The sequence below is a fragment of the Callospermophilus lateralis genome, chromosome 18, assembly GCF_048772815.1.
Source record: "Callospermophilus lateralis isolate mCalLat2 chromosome 18, mCalLat2.hap1, whole genome shotgun sequence".
Classification (NCBI taxonomy): Eukaryota; Metazoa; Chordata; class Mammalia; order Rodentia; family Sciuridae; genus Callospermophilus; species Callospermophilus lateralis.
Window position 1 is genome coordinate 50,996,848 of NC_135322.1, and position 23,536 is coordinate 51,020,383.

General features: G+C 36.8%; 1 protein-coding gene across 1 annotated transcript in view; it reads left to right on the forward strand.

Moving 5' to 3' along the window:
- The window catches only part of Sntb2 (syntrophin beta 2), an 84,594-nt gene that overhangs the window by 36,254 nt on the left and 24,804 nt on the right, over positions 1-23,536 (forward strand). The window contains exon 2 of the mRNA XM_076838244.1: positions 14,168-14,381. Within this exon, the coding sequence (XP_076694359.1) occupies positions 14,168-14,381 (214 nt within the window). The remainder of the gene's footprint in view (positions 1-14,167; positions 14,382-23,536) is intronic.

Genomic DNA, 23,536 nt, shown 5'->3' on the forward strand with positions numbered 1-23,536 from the left:
TAAAAGATAAGGCAATAATGCTGAATTAAATAGGACTTTGGAAATGCTGGTACATCAGTAAACATGATTCATATTTATGTTAGGTATGAGAGTCTGGTGATTGTCCTATAATTGCTCACTTTTCTAATACAACAAATCATTCCTCAGCTCTTCAGACAAATAAATCAATAAATCAATTAAAATAAAATAAATAAAATAAAATAACATTCATTCTTCCAGACTTGTAGTCCTTTACTCAACACAGGAGCTAACATTCTCCCATGTTTTACAAACTCTTCTAAGCATCTTTTAAAAATATGTAGCATTCCGCGCTGGGGATGTGGCTCAAGTGGTAGCGTGCCCGCCTGGCATGCGTGTGGCCCGGGTTCGATCCTCAGCACCACATGCAAACAAAGTTTTTGTATCCGCCGAAAACTAAAAATAAATATAAAAAAAAATGCTCCAGTAGCTTTTAAAAATATATATATGTAGCATTCCATTGTGTGTTTGCCACAATTTATTTAGGCATTCCCTAATTATTGGGTACTTAGTTTAAATAATTAGGCTATAATGAACAGCCTTTTCAAGGGAGAAATTACTGGTTAATGGATTATTAAAGATTCGTGATAAATATTGCCAAATTGCTTCTCAAAGGGATTTATCATTTTACACTCCCAGAAACATATCCAGGTCAGCGCTTTTGACAACATGAAATAATTTTGCATAAAACAATCTTTGCTGAAAATTTCTATGTATGTCCCCCAAATCTTGATCTCCTACCATTACAAATGTAGGATGTTATTATTTTTTTCCTTCTGTATTTTCAGAAGTTTAATTATGTGAGAGAAAAGGATGAGGTCAACTGAGAGTGTTATTGACTGTGTTCAGACTTCTGATAAGGGAAGAAACAAATCCAGTGAATGGAGATACAGAGGAGGCTGTACATGGTACATCTTGGTTCTGATGGGTGATTTATAACCTCTTTGCCAGTTTCAACTTTAAGAGGAAGAATGGGGCCATGTATGGTGGCATACTTTTGTAATCCCAGCAGCTCAGGAAGGTGAGACCAGGAGATCGAAAGTTCAAGGCCAGCCTCAGCAACTTAATGAATCACTAAGCAACTTAGTGAGACCTTGTCTCAAAATAAAAATAAAAAAAAAAGGGGGGGGGGCTGTGGATGTGGTTCCCTGGTAAAGTGACTATAAGTTAAATATACAGTACCAAAGTGGCGGGGGGGTGGGGAGGAGAAGCCAAAGAAAAAGAAAAGGAGAAGCAGAGGGGTGTCTTCCCTATTCTTGTTCACTTCCTGCTGCCTGGGTTTAGAATTATCCTAAGTCTTTTTCTTTTTCTTCTTCTTCTTCTTCTTCTTCTTCTTTTTTTTTTTTTTGGTACCAGAGATTGAACTGAGGGGCACTCGACCACTAAGCCATCCCCCCGCCACAGTCCTATTTTGTATTTTGTGTAGAGACAGGGTCTCTGTCACTGAGTTTCTTAGCACCTTCCTTTTGTTGAGTCTGGCTTTGAACTCTTGATCCTCTGCCTCAGCCTCCCTAGGCGCTGGTATTACAGGCGTGTGCCACTGTGCCTATCTAAGCAATAAATTTTAAATAATATCTCAAAACCCATATGTGTATACCCATGTATCTAAAAAAAAAAAAAAAGCATGTATGACATCGTGTCCAAACTTTTCTCAGTAGCCTCTGCATAGAGAAAGGTAAAGTTTTTCTGAGATATCTGTGAGAGTACCATTAATGGGACCTAGAAGAAAAAGAACTAAAAGGAAAGGAAGAAAGGGGGCTGGAAGAAGTAATTCAGAAAACTCTGGTACTAAAATGACAGCTTCAAACTGTTGTTTCTGCAGGGCTAATAACATAGTACTAGGAATTTTCTTCTCTACTTTTAGGCCTATAATGAGGAAATGTCTCGTCTGACCTATATCAGAAGCACATCAGCTGCTGTGCTAAGTTTCTTCAAATAATGTAGAATTGTGAGTTTGAACCTGCTATGTACATTTTCTTCAACTTTGCTTAGAGTTGTATGGATGCAGTCCTATTGGATATATGAAATTATCGGCTTGCCCAATTAGATCTTAGTTCCTACTACTTTTGCGTTAGGATTAACAGATGATGTAGAATTTGAGGTGTGCTTTGGAAAATGTGTAAGATTTGGTCTCATAGAAATAAGGAATAAGAGTAAGGACACACCTAGGAAAATTCAGAATATACCTTTCTACAAGTAATTCAGTGACTTGTGGTGGCCAGTACATATCCTTGAAATTTTTTAGGGGTTTTCCTTTGCAAAGAGTTTAAGTAGTAAGAAGATAAGACAGAATTGACTGAAAAGATTAATTTACACTAAAAAGAGTTTGGACTGCATTTCCTGGGGTCGGGGGTAGGTACTGGAGATTAAACTTAGGGTTTCACACATGCTAGGCAAGTTCTATACCTCTGAGCTACACCCCTACCCCACTTTTTTTCTTTATTACATTATTTATTTATTCTAATAAATACATGATGCCAGAATAGAGCACAATTTTTTAAGTCACTGGTTTTACACAAAGTATTTTCGCATCATTTGTGTCTTCATACAAGTACTTAGGGTAATGATGTTTAACTCATTCCACTGTCATTCCTACCCTTTTGCCCCCTCCTTCCCTATCTAAAGTTTCTCCATTCCTTTCATGTTCCCATCACCATTGTGAATCAGCACTATCATATCAGAGAAAACATTTGGCCTTTGTTTTTTTGGGTTATCTTACTTCACTTAGCATTATATTCTCCAACTTCTTCCATTTACTTGCAAATGCCATGATTTTATTCTTTTAATGCTGAGTAATGTTCCATTGTCTATATATACCAAAGTTTCCCTATCCCTTCATCTAACGAAGGGCATCTGGGTTGGTTGTACAGTTTAGCTATTATGAATTGTGCTACTATATACATTGATATGGCTGTGTTCCTGTAGTATGCTTTTTTCAGTCCTTTGTGATTAAATGAGGAGTAGGATAGCTTGGTCAAATGGTGATTCCATTTCAAATTTTCCAAGGAATCTCCATACTGCTTTCTAGATTGGCTACTCTAATTTGCAGTCCCACCAGCAATGTATGAGTGTGCCTTTTTCCCCACATCCTCGCCAACACTTATTGTTGTTTGTATTCTTGATAGCTGCCATTCTGACTACCCCTACCCCTTATTTGAGACAGGGTTTTGCTAATTTGCTGAGGCTTCCCTAGGACTTGTGATCCTCCTGCTTCGGTATCCAAAGTAGCTGACATAACAGGTATGCACCATCATGCCTGGTTTTAATCAATAGAAAACCACAGAGGTTCTTTGAAATAGGGAGTGGCCTGGTATGTGTTTGGGTTCAGGACAATCAACCTGGCAACCTTGTATAAAGGAATGAGAACAGGGAGACTGTAGGCAAGGAGATCAGCTAAGAGGCCATTAAAGACAGAGACAAATATTGTATGATTCCACCTCTATCAGGTAGTTAGAATAGTCAAATTGATAAAGACACAAAGTAGAATGGAGGTTGTCAAGAACTAGGTGGAAGAGAACCTGGAGTTACTGCTTAATAGGGCAGTTTCATTTTGGGAAAATGAAAAGTATGGAGATGGGTGGTGATGCTACTGAACTGACATGTGAAAAATAATGAAAATGGTCATTTTTAGTTTGTATATATTTTACCACAGTTACCAAAGGCCTACAGAAGAAAAGCCATTATAACAACCTGGATGATCCAGAGGCACAATGGCAATGGAAATTGAGGGAAGTAAATAGGTTAGAGAATAATTTCAGGGGTGGGAAGAGATAGTCTAGCACCTGATTAGATATGTTGCTAGGGAGAGGTTAATTGTACAACCAACCCAGATGCCCTTCAGTAGATGAATGGATAGGGAAACTTTGGTATATATATATACAATGGAACATTACTCAGCATTAAAAGAATAATGCTGAGGTTCTGTAAGTTTCTGAGAAGCAGTTCCCAATCTTGAGTGAGCATGAAAATCAACCACCTGGACAACCTTTAATAAAATACAGATTACTTTATACTAAGCTTACTATACCACTCATTTAGATTCTTAGTGACTAGAAAGATGTTGATGCTAATGCTGATAACTAAAACAGTTCACACAGGATGAGGGGATTAAGGATAATGAAGATTAATTCACATTTGGCTATGTTGAAAGGATTGGAAGAGCACCCAGTTAGAAGGAATTGGGGCCAAGGAGAGATAATGGTTCCAGAAATCTAGGATTGAAAGTTGCCAGAGACAAGAGGATAAAGTGAGAAGAAACTGCTAAAATCAGAACCTATACCCACATTGTGTAGAAGGGATAGAAGGAGAAAAGAAGCAATAAAAATTAAATGTCTGGGAAAGAGGAATAAAAAGCAATCTGTAGAGTTTTACATTGTCATAGATATTGAAGTGATAAAGCATAAAGATTGAAGAATCTTTGGTTTGGGTAAGAAAACACTAGTGAGTACAGACAGATTCAGAAAGAGATTAAGTAGTGAAAGAAGAAATAGAAACAGCAAACTTGACCTAGTTATTTTTTTTTTTCAAGGAATGACAAAGAGAAGGAGGAGCCATGTCAGGCAGGGTTAGTCAGGTCAAGACAGGGCTTTCCCAGTTTGGGTAAACTTGGTAATATTTTAGACTAGTATTTCTATGGATTCCTTATCTCTTGTGAGACTGTGCCTCCCTACCTGTCTCTTCTGGCATTCCTTCTCTTCTTCCGAGCCTTCTAGCAGTAGAATGCCCTCTTTATGGTCCATGCTCATGTCCTTGGTGACTATGCTGGAGTCCTCCATTTGCCTCTGTAGGTCAACTTCTGTTCCTCTACCTACCTGTTCTCTGTCCCAGGAGGCTGCCCTGAATTGATCATTTTGACAGGCTTCCCAGGTCTTCAGTTTTTGCTGCATTGGGCCAGTGTGGAGCCCCAGCAGAATACTGGGCAGAAAAAAAGAGGTTAGAGTGGTGTTGGAGTAGTTATCCCCTCAACTCCTAATGTATCAAGTCACCTTAGTTTGGCTTAAGTGACTGAAGGTCCCTGCTTCTTTCAAGTGAGTCTCTACTGATCTTTCTTATAGGTCTGGTGTAACTTCATCTCTTACTCCCTTCAGTTCTGGGTGTAGAAACAACCACTCTTGTTAATAGTCTTGTGGTACCATGCTATTTTCCCCTTGTGGTTTCCCTGTACTCTGCCCCCACCTTTATAAATTGTCTTTTTATTAAACCCTATTCTCTGCGTTTCCTGTGGGGACCTTGAGAAAGACAATGATCTGATCTAGTTTCATATCTTTAAACATCTACCATTGCTAATAGTTCTCACATATATGTCTCTAGCCCAGACCTGTTTCCTGGACTGCAGAGTCATGTTTAGTGTATGTGAGACTTGATTATCTAATGTATATCTCAAGTTCCTGATCTTTCTCCTAAATCTGTCAGTAACAACACTATCCTTTCAATTGTTCAGGACAAAAATCTTGAAATCGCCCTTGACTCCTTTTTGACACTCAACCCCCTTATCCAACCTGTTGAGACATCTAAGTAGATCTAATAGAATCATAGAATCTGCTTAACTCTTTTTTTTTATTAGTTACACATGACAGTACAATGATCTTGACAATTCATATATTTGAATCAAACGGGGTATAATTTCTCATTTTTCTGATTGTACAGGTTGCAGAATCACATTGGTCATACAGTCACCTATATACATACAGCAATGATAATGTCTATTTTATTCTGCTGCCCTTCCTATCCCCCCTGCTTAACTCTTAGCACCTCCATTCCTGTCACCCTCCAACTCCTATCACCTCAACTCTGATAACCTCCCAACTGGTCTTCACTACTTCCTTGCCTTCTTTCACTGTTTTCAACACAGTAGTCACACAGAACACCTGCCAATCAATAAAGTTCAAGATCAGCCTCAGTGACTTAGGAAGGCCCTAAGCAACTTAGGGAGACCTGTACTAGGAATTGAACCCAGAGGTGCTTAACCACTTAGCCACATCCCCAGCCCCTTTTAATTTTTTATTTTGAGACAGAGTCCCAGTAGCTTACATCCTCCTGAGCTACTGAGATAACAGGCATGTGCTACCATCCCCAGCTTAAAAATAAAAAAATTAAAATGGCTGGGGATGTAATTCAGTGATAAAGTGGTAAAGCATTCCTGGGTTAAATCCCCCAGTACCAAAAAAAAAATTTGAAAAGAATAAAATTCAGAATTCTTACAATGACCTAAAAGGCCCTACAGATTCTACTTCCCACTTACATTACGTTTGTGACTCCACTTTCTACTCTGACCCTCTTACTTACCCTGCTTCAGTCATACTGGTTTTCCTTACTACTTTAACACTGCAACTCTGGCTGGAATGCTTTTTCTTCTTCTTCTTTTTCTTCTTCTTTTTTTAAAACTATTTTTAGTTGTAGATGGACAATGCTTTTATTTTGTTTATTTAGTTTTATGTGGTGCTGAGGATCAAACCCAGGGCCTCACACATGCCAGGCAAGTGCTCTACCACTGAGCTACAACTCCAGCCTGGAATGCTTTTTCAAATATCCACTTTACCAACTCCTGCACCTCCTTCAAGACTTTGTTGAAAAGTCTTCTTAATTAGACTTACCCTAACCATGATATTTAAAATAACAAACTGATCCCTTTCACTCCTGATTTACCCTTTCCTTTCTTACTTTCTTTTTTCCATAATACTTAACGTCTTGTAACATTACTATATAATTTATTTATTTTTAAAATTTTTGTAATTATCTGTGTTAGCTTAGCATCACTGTGACCAAAATACCCAACAAAAACAACTTAAAGGGCTGGGGATGTGGCTCAAGCAGTAGCGCGCTCATTAAAGGGAAGAAAGTTTATTTTGGCTCACAGTTTCAGAGGTTTAATCTGTGGTCGGCCAAGTCTTTTACTCTGAGCCCAAGATAAAGCATAACATAATGGCGGAAGGGTGTGGTGGAAGAGCACTATTCTATTCATGGAAGCCAGAAAGCAGAGGTAATGGAAAAAAGGGAAATAAAGGAGCCACAAGGAAGATGAACCCTTCCAGGGGGTGCCCCCATTGACCCACCTCCTCTAGCCATGCCCCACTTGCCTACAGTTAACCAGTCAGTACATTCAAACTAGGATAGATTGATTAGGTTACAGTTCTTACAATCTAATTTGACCACCAAACATTCCTACATCAACACAGGAGCTTTTTGGGAATACTTCATATCCAAACCATAACATGATTAAACAGTAAAATTAACATTTTCCCCTTAAGGTATATAGTTCTGTGAATTTTATTTTGGGGGATACTAAGGATTAAACCCAGAGACACTTTACCATTGAGCAACACCCCTATCTCTCTTCATTTTTATTTTGATATAGAGTCTTACAAAGTTGTCCAGGCTCGCTTGAACTTGTGATCCTCCTGCTTCCACATTGCTGGGACTATAGGTATGCACACTGTGCTGGCTTCAGTTCTGTGCATTCTGACACATGTATAAATTCTTATATCCCTCATCACAATCATGACACAGGTCATTTTCATCACTTGGAAAAAACTGTGATGTTATACCTTTATAATTATATCTGTCCACCAGTCCTGGAAACCACTGATCTGTTCTTCCTCACATAGTTATATCTTTTCAGTAATGGAATCATGAATTATATAACCTTTTGACACTGGCTTCTTTCATTCAGCATAATACCTTTAAGATTCATCAAAGTTGCTGATGTATCATCAATAGTTCATTACTTTTCATTGCTGATAGTATTCTATTTTAGAGCTCTAAGTTTATTCACTTATACATTGGAAGAAATATAGGTTGTTTCCAGTTTTGATGAATAGAATAGAGCTGCTAAAAACATTTCTGTACAGGCTTTTGTTTGAACATGTTTTCATTTCTCTAGAATATCATTAACTTATTAATTTCATTATTGATTGGACTTTATATTTGTTTGGGCTTTGCAGGTTTTTTCCACTGGTGTGTACTGAGTGCCTGAAGAGCTCATGGTACACAGTGGGAGTTCAATAAATTGGTGAATGTGTTATATAATTTTATTTATTTTTTAACATTTTTTTAGTTGTAGAGGGACACAATATCTTTATTTATTTATTTATTTAATATGGTGCTGAGGATCAAACACAGGGCCTCACACGTGCAAGGCAAGTGATCTCCTGCTGAGCCACAACCCCAGCCCATGTTGTATAACTTTAAATTGAAGCATAGTAAAATTAGAGGCACTCGGAATCCTTTCAAGCTTCATATCACCAAGTCCTAGAATGCAGTCTGCTCAAAACCCAATTGGCTAAGAGACTTGAACTGAAAACAACCTGCAAATTGAGAATATAAAAGGCTTTTTACTGAAAGTAAAGTAATTCCTCCCTAATGTTTTTGGGGGCTATCTATCAGAGGTGTGGGGAGCTTGGGATGAGGGTGAGGAGAAAACTTCTTGGGAGAATACTTTTAACAGTGATGTCAGCATAATTCATTCCTGTGTAGAATACAAAGCCACATCTTCTGCCTTGGGGTAACCCAGAAACAAGCTTGCTTGCAAAAGCAAAAGAAGTAATGGCACCCCACATTGTTTGACCTGTCTAGTTTCACTTAAACTTAAAGTAAAGATCCCAACTGGGTTAAGAAAATAATAAGATCTGGGTGTGGTGATGCATGCCTGCAGAAGGCTGAGACAGGAGGATTGCGAGTTCAAAGCCAGCCTCAGCAATGGTGAGGTGCTAAGCAACTCAGTGAGACCCTGTCTCTAAATAAAAAAAAAAAAAAAAAAATGGGCTGGGGTTGTGGCTCAGTGGTGAGTGCCCCTGAGTTCAATTGCCAGTACCAAAAAAATAAAATAAAATTATAAAAACTGAAAAAAGGGCTGGGATGTGGTTCAGTGACTAAGTGCCTCTGGGTTCAATCTCTGGTCTCTGGTACCCCCCCCCCCCCGAAAAAAAAGAAAAAAGAAAAAGGAAAGAAAGAAAGAAAAGAAAACAATAAGAGATAAAGATGAAAATGGGGCTGGGCTGGGGTTGTAGCTTAGTGGTAGAGCACTTTCCTCACACATATGAGGCACTTCGTTCAATCCTCAGCATCATATAAACATAAATAAAATAAAGGTATTCTGCTAAAAATATTAAAAGAAGAAAATAATGATTATATGAGGCTGGTTTTTATGAGGGTAGGTAATGTATACCTAAATGTGTATACTTAACAACCATAGCCTGGATCTACACTATGAAGGATTTTCAGGATAAACTTTAAAAAGCCACATAAACAGCATGCATTTTAAAATCAGATGCTGTCTAATGTCTCAGACATGGAACTCTTTGTAACCTTATTCATTAGAACTTGAATCAGTTGGATCAGGGAGCTCATCCAGTACATTAAAATTTTTGAAGGCCAAAGAAGATTTCAGTTTATGGCAGCCTCCACACTTAAAGTTTGAAAGATTTCTGAATAAGTTTTCTTCATTTCTTAAATTTTTTTTTTTTTAAAGAGAGAGAGAATTTTGTTATTTTTTTTTTAGTTTTTCGGCGGACACAACATCTTTGCTTGTATGTGGTGCTGAGGATCGAACCCGGGCTGCACGCATGACAGGCGAGCGCGCTACCGTGTGAGCCACATCGCCAGCCCTCTTAAATTTTTTTTTAATAAATGATATACCCAGCTGGGTACAGTGGCACATTCCTGTAATCCCAGCCACTTAGGAGACTGAGGCAGGAACCTCACAAGTTAAAAGCAGCCACAATAACTTAGCGAGGCCCTGTCTCAAAATATAAAACAGGCTGGTAATGTGGCTCAGTGGTTAAGTGCTCCTGGGTTCAATCACTGGTATAAATAAATAATATAAACACAAAATTTCAAATATATAGGACTATACTTTTAAATGTAATCCTATATTTATCTTTAAACACTTCACTATTTTGATAAAAGTGCTTCTTAGCATCTTTTCAAGTATGTGTACAGTACATGTATATTTTTGTCATTCTAACTAGGAGAGGTGACACTTTCAGGATGAGAGGAAGCCTTCCTCTTGTTCTTTTTCCTCTTCCCCTGCTGCTTCTTCCCCTACTTCTTCTTTCCCTTTTCTTCTTTCCTCTCCTCTCTCTACTCCTTCTCATCCTCCTTCCCTCTCCTTTTTTTAAATTTTATTTTTTCTGGTACTGGGGATTGAACTCAGGGCCACTTAACCACTTAGCCACATTCCCAACCCTTTTCTGTATTTTATTTAGAGACTGAATCTCACCGAGTTTCTTAACACTCCACTAAGTTGCTGAGGCTGGTTTTGAACCTGAGATTCTCCTGTCTCAGCCTCCTGAGCTGCTGGGATTACAAGCATGCACCACTGCACCCAGCTCTTCCTTCTTCCTTCTCCCCCCCCCCACCCCGCCCCCATGTTCTGGGGATTAAACCCAGGACTTCACACATTGAGCTACATCTCCAACCCCTAAAGGTTCTTTTCTAATCACTGTAATACTCCAGAATAGACATTTAGAATGTATTTATTTTTCCCAGTTGATAGCCCAATAGTTGATATAGTGCCTTAAATGTTCAAAAAGCATTAGGAACCTTAGGAATTTCTGCCAAGTTCTTGTGATCTAATAATCCATTGTGTGACTCAGCAGAGCGCTTGCCTAGCATGTGGGAGGCCCTGGGGTTTGATCCTCAGCACCACATAAAAAAAATAAGTAAATAAACAAAATAAACAAAATAATCTATTGAAAGCACAGGATTAAATTATGTATTGAAAAGCCCAAGTCAGCTGCTCAAGGGATATACTGGCTGCACCCCTGCTCAAGTCAGGGAAGGAAAAAGAAAGCCACCTACTAATTATTGAATATTTAATGTGTGCCTAGAACTTTTGCTTATTAAGGGACCTCAGAACAGTCAAGTGAGGTCACATAGGTTTAAAGTAGACAAGTGCACTGAAAGACAATGGATGCCAACCAAGAATTTTGTATCCAGCAAAATTAAGCTTCAGGTACGACAACGAAATAAAAATCTTTCATGATAAACAAAAGTTAAAGTAGACAAGTGTAGTGAGAATTTGAACCATTTCTAATCCCAAAGATGTCTCCATTACCACACAGTGTGGTAGAGCTGTTGACTGCTCATAAAAGACAAAGAAAAATAGGGAACAGTATTGTCAATATCATAAAATATAAAAAGCAAGATGGAAAACAATGAGCATATATATTGCCACTGTGTGAAATATGTGTACATCTTATAGAGATGCACAAATGTATGTCTTATTTTTACATATGCTTAGCATATCTAGCATCTCTCTGGAAGACCACGCAGTGGTTGCCTTCAGAGGTGGGCTGAAGTTTTGAGTTTTGTTTTGTGAGCATGTATAGCTTGATCTTCCTTCATCCAAAGATCCAAAATCCGAAACATTCCAAAATCTGAAGCTTTTTGAGCTCAGACATGATACCACAGTAGAAAATTCCACCTTTTCATGTGACAATCAAAATGCAGGTGTATTTAAACTGTTGTAAATAAAATTACCTTTAAGCTATGTATGTAATGTATATGAAACCTAAATTAATTTTGTGTTTAGATTTGAGTCTCATCCCCAAGATATTTTATTATGTATATGGAAATATTCCAAAATCAGAAACACTTCTGTTCCCAAACATTTCTGATAAGGGATATTTAACCTATATTACCTATTCAAAAGAGAAACAGTTTTTAAGGATAGTTGTTAGGTAGGTTTTTAGAAACATCTAGTTATTTTTCATATATACTAATCTATTTAATAGTAAAGTTTCACAGGTTTATAACTTTTAATGCTACAAAATAATTAATATTAGGTATTTTGATATTGATAAGCATTGACAATGATCTTTTTAGGTTTTCAGTAACTATGATGCTACTCTAATGATCTATCACACTGGAAGATAGTAGAATAATGATTTAACATGTATTATATCAACAGAGGTAATGATGATAGATTTATTCACATTTAATTTTTTTTTCTTATGGTACTAGGGATTAAACCCAGGAATATTCTACCATAAAACCTCCAGCCTTTTTTTTTTTTTTTTTTTCTGTTTGTTGTTTTGTTTTTTAATTAACTAGGGCAGTGGTTATAGCTGAGTGGTAGAGCACTTGCCTAGCATGAGTGAGGCCCTGGATTCTATTCTCAGCACTGCATATAAATAAATAAATAAAATGAAGGTCCGTAGACAACTAAAAAATTTTTTAATTAATTATTTCATTTCTTTGGTACTGGAGGTGGAACCTAGGGGTACTTTACCACTGAGCTATATCCTCAGTCCTTTTTATTTTGATTTTGAGGCAGGGTCTCACTAAGTTGCTGAGTCTAATGGATATTGCTAAATCTGGCCTCAAACTTTGTTATCTTACTCTATCAGCCTTCCAAGTAGTTGGAATTTTTTTTATTAGAGTTTTATAATTACACACAGTAGTTGGGTTCAATCCTATAAACTTATACAAGCATGGAATTCAATTTCAGTTCATGACAACATAGCTGGAATTTCAACTATTTTATTTTTTGAAGGTGGGGGCACTACCAGGGTTTGAACTCTGGTACTCAACCAACCACTGAGCCACATACACAGTCCTATTGTGAATTTTATTTAGAGACAGGGTCTCACTGAGTTGCATAGCATGTCGCTGTTACTGAGGCTGGCTTTGAACTTGCGATCCTCCTGCCTCAGCCTCCTGAACTGCTGGGATTACAGGCGTGCACCACCATGCACAGCCTCAACTGTTAAGCTATTTTTAAGGTTTTAGTGATCTTCAGTTTATCTACTTTTTAAAAACAGGAATACTGTGCCTCAAAAATGACATGTCAGGGCTGGAGTTGTGGCTCAGCGGTAGAGTGCTCATCTAGCACATGCGAGGCCCTGGGTTCAATCCTCAGCACCACATAAAAATAAATAAATAAAATAAAGGTATTGTTTCTAACTACTTCCAAAAAATAAAAAAATGTTTAAAAAAATTGACAGTCATGACTGAAATAAAAGAAGTATTTTATGAGTCCTAAAACTGAACTTAAAAAGAAAAAAGTTTCCTATTGGGGCACGGTGGGGCACACCATTAATCCCAGTGACTCTGGAAGTTTGCAAGTTCAAGACCATCCTCAGCAATTTAGCAAGGCCCTAAGTAATTTAAGTGAGACCCTGTCTCAAAAAATAAAAGGACCGAGAATGTTGCTCAGTGGTTAAGTCCCTCTGGGTTCAGTTTCTGGTACCAAAAAAAGAAAAAAGTTTCCTATCTAATAAAAGCCATATTTTAATCTGGGGCTACTTTCATGGAAATAGGGTATTTTGAATAAGCAAGGTGATCAGTTGTGTCTGCTTTGTGTTTATCTTGAATATATTTTATTTATACTTATTTTTTTGTAATTGTACACAATATCTTTATTTTATTTATTTATTTATATGTGGTGCTGAGGATCGAACCCAGGGCCTTGCATTGCACATGCGAGGCGAGTGCTCTACTGCTAAGCCATAACCCCAGCTTCTATATTTAATTTTTGTGTCTATTTTTTTCAAAACTGCAATGATTTGTTTGTTTTACATAGTTGTTCCCCAGTAGACTGGGCATTCCTTCTAAGCAGAATCCATGCTTCCTTTCTTCTTAGATACTTGATGACTACCTAATTCCTGGCTCTTAGTAGATGATGTTGACTGAATTGAATTGAACTTGATATACTTAGATTAGTACAGAGAAGGGAGAGATATAATCTGTCTTTCAGATATTTGAAAGATTCTCATGTGGGAGAGAGATTAAATTTGTCTCATTTGGGCTTCAGTAGATAGTGAACCAATGGGTGAAAGCATTGAGAAGTCTATAAATGTTAAGTCTAAAGCTACACGTTACTGTCATAGGAGGCACTGAATCTATCTCAAGGAGATTCATGGCTCTTGACCTTTGTTTTATACTTTGTTCTAGATATTGCCTACATGTGATATATCATCAAGGTTATTCCTATGATGATATTACTAACTTGCCATATAGTATTCTTTTTAGAGAAGAGAAAAACAGTGTGAGAATAGTAGTGAGGGAGGAATTATGCATAACTTTGGTTATACTCATCAACATGTGAACATCTATACTATGTCTTGGCAGAAAAAAAAAAGTGTAATTTGGTTCTTATTTTTCATAGGAAATAAAAATACTAAAATTCTTCTTTGATATTTGTTTATAGTAAAATTCATCCGAGAAGTAACACCATATATCAAGAAGCCATCCTTAGTATCAGATCTGCCATGGGAGGGTGCAGCTCCCCAGTCACCAAGCTTTAGTGGCAGTGAGGACTCTGGTTCTCCGAAACACCAGAACAGCACCAAGGACAGGAAGGTCATCCCTCTCAAAATGTGCTTTGCTGCTAGAAACCTAAGCATGCCGGATCTGGAAAACAGGTGAGCTATACCTAACAAGAACATCAACATGGTACTTTCAGCTTTGCCAACTTAAGGACTTGCTAAAATACATACATGACTCTATTAACTATATTATACAAAGGAAAGCTTCAATATGAGAGATTCATTTTTTGAAAAGACACACAAGAAACTGTTAATGGTGCTTACCCCTAGGCAATGAAATGGGAATAAAGGGTAGAAGGAAAGTTGGGACTTCTATTCATTTTATACTTTTCTGTAAGCTTATTGCGTTTAAAAAAAAAACAAAAAAATATGAACTTAAAAAAAAAAAAACACCTACAGTACTTTATAGTTGAAAAAACGGATTTTTTTTGAGCCAGGCACATGGCACATGCCTGTAATTCCAGCAACTGAGGAGGCTGAGGCAGGAGGATCACATGTTTAATGCCAGCATCAGCAACTTAGTGAGGTTCTAAGCAATTAGTGAAACCGTGCTAAAAATAAAAAGGGCTGGGGACTTAGCTCAGTGGTAAAGTGTTGCTGGGTTCAATGTTTAGTCAAAAAAAAATGGGAGTCTCATTATATTGTTTAGACTGGCCTCAAACTCTTGGATTCAAGTGATATATTGCTTAGACAGGCCTCAAATTTATGGATTCAAGTGATCCTCTTGCCTTAGCTTCCCAAGATAGCTAGTACTACAGGTGTGTGTGCCACCATTCAGTTTAAAAAATAAAATAAGAAAAATTCTTATATTGTAGATGGTGTTAAGAGTCAGAAATCTACATTATATATCTGGCTGTCTCAGCTAGCACTCTTACCCTGGCAAGGTTACTTCTCTTGACCTCAGTTTCCTCTTTTACAAAATGAGAGAGTTGGATTGAATTTTTTTTTTTTTCTAATGGTACTGGGAAATGAAACCAGTGATGCTTTACCACTTGAGGCACATCTCAAGCCCTTTTTACTTTTTACTTTGAAATAGGGCCTTGCTAAGTTGCTGAGACTGTCCTCAAACTTGCAATCTTCCTGCCTCAGCCTCCTGAGTTGCCTGGATTACAAGTGTGCACCACTGTGCCCAGCATAAGACAATGTTTTAACTTTATTTTTTATAGAAAAGAAAAACAGTAGAATTGTAATAGTTTGGCACGAATTATGTATAACTACTAGAATGTGAATATCTATGCTATATGTCTTGGCAGAAAAAGTACGTAGAACTATTGACAGTGGCACCTCAGTTATAAAAGTTAAAATATTGGAATGAGGAATGTGGGCTTTGTAATTTTGATCAACCTATTTGTTTTGTCTATACCTTGATTTCCTCCTGTATAAAATCAAGATTATAGGAGGATTTAATGAAAAAAAGTTTGAAAAGTTGGCATAGTAAGACCCTTTTTAACAAATGGATCTGGGAAAACTGGTTATCCATATGTAAAAGAATGAGACTAGATCCTTATTTCTCACCCTGCACAAAAGTCACCTAAAAATGGACCAAAGACCTAGGAATTAGACCAGAAAATATGCAACTCATAAAAGAAAATGTAGGGTCAACACTCTAACATATAGGCACAGGCAATGATTTCTCAATAGGACCTAAAAGCTTAGGAAATAATATCAAGAATTAATAAATGGAATGGTATCAAATTAAAAAGCTTCTGCATGCAAAGGAAACAATTAAAAATATGAAGTGAGAACCTACAGATGGGAGAAAACTTGCTAGCTATTCTTCTGACAGAAGATTAATATCCAAAATTACATAAAGAACTCAGAAACTTAACAGTAAAGAAAAAAACCCAATTAATGAATGGGCAATAACTCAATTAATGAATGGTCACTTCTCAAAAGAAGAGATACAAATGGCTAACAAATATATGAAAAAATGTTCAATATCTTCAGCAACAGGAAAACAGAAATAAAAACTTCACTGAGATTTTTTTTAATCTCATTCCAATTAGAATGGCATAATCAAGAAAGAAAACAATAATAAAGCTGGAGATGATGTGGAGAAAAAAACACTTGTTAGTGGAATTGTAAATTAGTATAACTACTATGGAAATCAGCATAGAAATTTCTCAAAAAACTAGGAATGGAATCACCATATGACCTAGCTATACCACTCCTCGATATTCATTCTGAAGAATTAAAGTTAGCCTATTATGGTGATAGATGCATGCCCATGTTTATAGCAGCACAATTCACAGTAGCCAAACACCAGCCTAGGTGTCCATCAGTGGATGAATGGATAAAGAAAATGTGGTATATACACACAATGGAGTTTATTCAGTCATAAAGATGTACAAAATTGTGTAATTTGTAGGAAAATGGATAGAACTTGAGAACATTATGTTAAGTGAAATAGCTGGGCTGGGAATATAGCTCATTTGGTAGAGTGCTTGCCTCACATGCACAAGGCCCTGGGTTCAATCCCCAGCACCACCAAAAAAAAAAAAAAAAGTGTTAAGTGAAATAGCCAAATTCAGAAATTCAAAGATCATGTTTTCTCTCATATGTGGAAGCTAAAGAGGAAAAGGGGAAGAATGGCTGGGGCATCTCATGAAAATCAGAAGGATATCAGAAGAGTAGAGGAAAAGGACCAGAAAAAGGGAATTATATTGGCCAAATTATATTGTTACATTGTGTTCATGTGTGACTGTATAACAAAGAATCCCACCATTATATGTAATTATAATTTACCTATTTGAAACTGGAAAAATGAATAAGTATAAATAAGATAATGTCTATAAAATCACTTGTAGGTTTTTTGTCCTTAATTTTATCCAGCTCTGTCAAAGGAAGTGTGAATTTATTTATCTTTCTTTTGTATTGATGGTCACTTGAGCTGTTTTCAGTTTGAAGATAGCTATTATAAACACATACTTTTGTGTGTGTGTATATGGTGGTAATTGTGATTGAACCCAGGGCTTCATGCATGCTAGGCAAGCACTCTACCACTGAGTTTCATCCCCAGCCTCCAACCCCCACCTTTTTAAAAAAATTTTGAGACAAGATGTTGCTAAATTGCCGGGGCTAGCCTCAAACTTATAATCCTCCTGCCTTAGCCTCCTGAGTAACTGGGATTACAGACATAAGCCACTACACCCAGCTATCATGAATGTATTTTTACAAGTCTTTTCGTGGGCATTCATATTCATTTCATTTGAATAAATTCATATGAGTGAAATCATGAAGTCCAAGAGTAAACATATGTTTGGTTTTATAAGAAACTGCCAGCCAGGTGGCTGAGATAGAAGGACCCAAGTTCAAAGCCAGCAGCAACAAACTAATAATAAAAAGGTAGGAATGTGACTCAGTGGTTAAGTGCCCCCTGGGTTCTATCCCTGGCACAAAAAAAAAAAAAACTCTTCAAGTTCCCTTCCAAGTGATTGTGCCATTTTATGTTCCCACCAATAACATATCAAAGTTCCCATTGGTTTCTTCCTTGCCAACTTGGTCTTTTTAATATCAACTATTCTGGAGGGTGTTTAGCAGGATTTGATGATTTGTTGTGGTTCATTCTTCATTGTTATGTAAAGGCTTCACTTCTAATCACAAAATTATTTTAGATTAGAGGGAAACTTTTTTTTTTTTAACTATTTTACTATTTTGATTTGGTTCTACTATATAGAGCTGAAGAAGTTCTGAAAGGGAAGAGGAAGTTTATTCTCTTTTCCCACTTTGAATTTTCATTACCTCACTAGATGCTTCTGATACTTTACAGGTGTTTCATTCTGGAACCTGAAAGCTAAATAAGTAATGATGAAGTCCAGGGAGAGAACATGAGCTGGTTCCTTAGCAAACAGTACTGTAGACAGTGTGACATTTAGCAAAACCAAGATGTTCTTAAATGCTGCTTTTCAGAAATGGTTCACAATGTCTTGGTCATCTTCACATTGTCTATTTTCCATGTAAAAGGTAAATTTGGTTTTATGACGTAAAGTTATGTAACTAAATTGAACACACAAATTATTTCAAAGACTATATTGAACAGAAGAAATAAAATATGCTGGACTTAAAGAATCCTATCCTTCTGTGTACCTAAACATTGATTTGATTTTTCTGATCAAAATGTAATTCCATTTCTCAGGAAATCCTTGGTGTTTTGAGTAGAGGCCAAAACTTCACAGTGTGGCTGTTTGCTCCTCTCTGGGCCCAATTACCGACAGAGTGCCTCCACATTTTTTTTTAAATATTTTTTAGTTGTTGATGGACCTTTATTTTATTTGTATGTGGTGCTGAGAATTGAACCCAGTGCCTCACACATGCTAGGCAAGCACGTTACCACTGAGCCACAATCCCAGCCCCCATATTTTTATTAGAGTTTACATTTGAATTTTTCTTTTAAAAACAGCAGGAGACTTTAGGCATTACTCTGTCCCCCTTGTTAGTTTTAGGGGCTTCTTCAAAGGCAGACTTTTCTGGATCCTAGCATCATCAATACTATTTTGGAGTTTTCTTCTTTGTTCTGATATAATTTCCCATTTCATAATGACTTTTCAAGAAACTACAAAAGTTTTCCTACCCTGGGAAATAAGTTACTGCCTATTTTCATCTTTGAACCCTGGTTCTAATATTTACTCCTATTTAAACTTCTTTTTTTTAATATATAACAAATATTTATTGATATTAATGATTATTATTGTCATATTAATAAAGTATATAAGTCTTAAGGAATACAAAGAAGAATGAGTCAAATATTAAGAGACATTTGGTAATAATAAAAGAGACCACACAGAGTTGGGGTTGTGGTTCAGTAGTAGAGTGCTTGCCTAGCATGTGTGAGGCACTAGGTTAGATTCTCAGCACAACATATAAATAAATAAAGGTCCATCAGCAACTAATAAAAAAAAAAAAGGGACACACATCACGAAAATTTAATAATTATAAATGAATATGCACCTACTAATAGAACTTAAACGTATATGATTGAAAACTATGGAACTAAAAAGGCAAGATCAACAACTATAGTTGAAGATGATAACACACCTTCATGTATAAATGGAACTAAACTTGCTTAGTTTTAGAACTAAGCTTGCTTAGTTTTAGAACAGCTTTATTTTTCATTCTTATAGTTATTAATAATGAGGACCTGATACCAGGAGTTTTCAGAATTTAGAATTTCAAAGGAGACACATTTGAGAAATTATCCCAGGAACTGTATGAGGTAGAAAAACTTTTAGAAGGTAAACACTTTGTGCATAGGGAAGGATGAACTGATTTCTTTCTTTAGTGCTAAGTAGGTTGGTAGGAGTAGTATAGGAAATTTCTTGTCAGTGGTTTTGCCACTGAACTTTTATCATGTGTTTAAAGGATATTATGCTGATTACAGCATCAAAGCAACCAGGTGGAAATAGCCCTTTTAGAAAATTTTCAGCCTGATGATTTACTGTCTGAACTAATGACATTACTGTCTTTCCCATCCAGTTTGGTGGGATAAAGGTAGACTGAATCCTTTGCTAAGATGAGGGTAGGGTAGCCTCTGGCCATAGGGTATGGGGAGTGCTGAAACAGACTTTGTTTTATTTTTTTTAATATTTTTTTTTAGATGTTGATGGACCTTTATTTTACTCATTTATTTATATGTGGTGCTGAGAATTGAACTCAGTACCTCTCACATTCTAGGAAAGCGCTCTACCACTGAGCCACAACCCCCAGCCCTGAAACAGACTTTCCACCAGCCACTTTATTTATTTATTTTGTGGTACTAGGAATTGAACCCAGGGGTACTTTATTACTGAGCTGTCTCAGCCCTTTTCATTTATTTATTTATTTTGGTACTGGGGGTTGAACCAGGGGCACTTAACCACTGAGCCATATCTCTAGCCCTTTTTTTATATTTTATTTTGAGACAGGATCTCGTTGAGTTGCTTAGGGACTCACTAAGTTACTGAGACTGGCCTTGAATCACAATCCTCCTGCCTCAGCCTCCCAAGCCACTGGGATTACATTGTGTGCCACCACACCTGGCACTCTTTTTATTTTGAGATAGGGTCTCATTGAGTTGCTGAGGATACCCCTGAACTTTCAATCTTTCTGCCTTAGCTTCCCAAATCACTGAAATTACAGCTGTGGGCCACTGTGTCTGGCACATCCAGCCACTTTATATTAGCTGCATGCTTTATTCCCATTTTTGGAGGTAACTGGTGCCACTAAGTTCCCAGCCTATTAGGGATTATGTAGCATGAATTGGCTGGGACTTGTCAGACTTTTCTGAAAAGTCATTTAACTCCCTTGTCTTTTTGCCAATTTCTAAAATTTTGCTATAGTTGTTCCTTTCCTGTTCTTCCTAAGCTTGTAGTATATTGCTTTTTTAAAATCCTCTTTAAGGGACTGAGGTTGTGGCTCAGAGGTAGGGTGCTAACCTACCAAGTGTGAGGCACTGGGTTTGATCCTCAACACCACATAAAAATAAGATAAAGATACTGTGTCCTTGGGCTGGGGATGTGGCTCAAGCGGTAGCGCGCTCACCTGGCATGCGTGCGGTCCGGGTTCGATCCTCAGCACCACATATAAACAAAGATGTTATGTCTGCCGAGAACTAAAAAAATAAATATTAAAAAAAAAAAAAAAAAAAAAGATACTGTGTCCACCTATAACTAAAAAATAAATATTACGAAAAAATCCTCTTTAAGTATGGTGAAGACTTCTTACATTCAATACAAAAAGAACAATCCATAAAGTAAAAATTGACAAGTTGAACTTAAATAAAATTTAAGACATCTTCTCTGTAAAATACATTGTAAGAGATTGAAAAAGCGAGCCACAGATTAGGAAAAAGTCTTTGCAAAATACTTATCAGATAAATGGGCTAGAATAGAATCTAAAATAAATAAAATTTGCAATTCAAAAAATAAGAAAAAACTCAATAAAAGGGGAGTAACAGGCCAGGCAATGTGGCACATGCCTCCAATCCCAGCAACTCTGGAGGCTGAAGCATGAGGATCACAAGTTCAAGGGCAGCCTCAGCAATTTAGTGAGGCCCTTTAGTAAGCAACTTATTGAGACCCTGTTTCAAAATAAGAAATTAAAAGGGATGGGGATGTAGATCTGTATAAAGCACCCCTGGGTTCAGTATTCAGTACTAAATAATAATACTAATTCTAAAATAATGTAAAAAATAAAAACAAGTAACAGATCTAGCCAGGCATGGTGGCACATGCCTATATTCCCAGCTACTCAGGAGGCTGAAGCAGGAGGATAGCAACTTCAAGGTCAACCTAGGCAATATAGTGAGATGCTTTTTTCAGAAAGAAAAGAAAAAGGGTAACAGATCTGAACAGAAAATGAAGCCAGTTTTTCAAAGAGATGTCTGCATTCCCATGTTTATTGTAGCACTATTCACATTAGACAAGAAATAGATTTAACCTAGGTGTTCAATAACAGATGAATGGATAAAGAAAATGTGGTACAAAAAAAATGTGGTACATATACACAATGGAATATTATTCAGCCTTAAGAAAGAAAGAAACTGCTGGACACAGAGGTGCACACCTGTAATCCCAGTGACTCTGGAGGGTGAGGCAGGAGGATCACAAGTTCAAAGCCAGCCTCAGCAATTTAGTGAGGCCCTAAGCAATTTAGCAAGATTGTGTCTCAAAAAATTTAAAAAGGGCTGAGAATGTAGCTTAGTGGTAAAGCACTCCTGAGTTTTAATCCATAGTACAAAAAAAGAAGAAGAAGAAGAATGAAATTGATTGTAATTTGTGACAACATAGTTGGACCTGGATTTCATTATGTAAAGTAAAGTAAGCCAGGCACAGACAATGCATGATCTCATTAGTGTAATCTAAGAAAGTTTATCTCATAAAATTAGAGAGTAGAATAATGATTACCAGAAGCTGGAGAGGTAGGTAAACAGATACAAAGTTAGAGTTACATGGAGAAATAAGTTCTGGTGTTCTGTTGCACATAGGGTGACTGTAGTCAATAATGGATATGTCAAAATAGCTAGAGGAAAGGCTTTTGAAAGAAACAATAAATGGTTGAGGTGATAAATATGCTATTTACCATGATTGGATCATTATATAAGGTATGTGTATGTGTGTGATACTAGAGATTAAACCCAGGGATGCTCTACCACTGAGCTACATCAGCTCTTATTTATTTTTTTTATTTTGAGACAGGGTTTTGCTAAGTTGTTGAGGTTTGCCTTGAATTTGTGATCCTCCTGTCTCAGCCTCCTGAGTCTGTGAGATTATAGGCATGCACCACCATGCCCAGCCAAACAATTATTACATGTTGATTAAAAATAAAATTAAAATTGATTACAAGAGACTCAGGAGGCTGAGGCAGAAGGATCCCAAATTTGAAATGAAGCTTTGCAACTTAGTGAGACCCTGTAGATCTGTATAAAGCAGGTTCAACAACTTAGAAAAATAAAAAATAAAATGAACTGGGGATATAGCTCATTGGTAAAGTGTACCTGGGTTCTATTTCCAGTACAGAAACAAACAAAAAATTTGATTAAAAGGTAATTCCCTTTTGCTGTTGTTTTTAATTGGATTTCAGGAAGGAGAAGAATTGTTGTACATGCTTCATTGCCATCTTATGTAGGAAGTTTTAGAAATACTTTTCACATTTATTTATTTATTTATTTATGTGGTGCTAAGGATTGAACCCAGTGCCACACACATGCTAGGCACCTGTTCTGCCACTAGCTACAACCCCACCCCACTTTTCTTTTTAAGATTAGTATAAGTCAAGCTGGGGCTGTTGTTCAGTGGTAGAATGCTTGCCTAGCATATGTGAGGCACTGAGTTTGATCCTCAATACCCCCCGCCATAAAAATAAATAAATAAAGGTATTGTGTCCATCTACAACTAAAAAAAAAAAAAAAGATTAGTATAAGTAGGGCTGGGGTTGTGGCTCAGTGGTAGAGTGCTTGCCTAGCACATGTGAGGCACTGGGTTCAATCCTCAGTACCACCTAAAAACAAATAAAATTAAGGTATTGTATCCACCTACAACTAAAAAATATTTTTTAAAAAGATTAATATAAGTAGTAAAATATAAAATACCTTGCTTTTAGCTTATAGTCTAATGTTATCTAATAAACTAGCATTGTATTTTATGGATAACTACTTGTCATTAGGTAAATTTACCCTAAAATAAGCTTAGCTACTTTAATTACTATTTGAGCAGTTTTTCATAGTAATTATTAACTCAATACAATGATTAAAACAGAGATGACACTCCCCTTTAGTG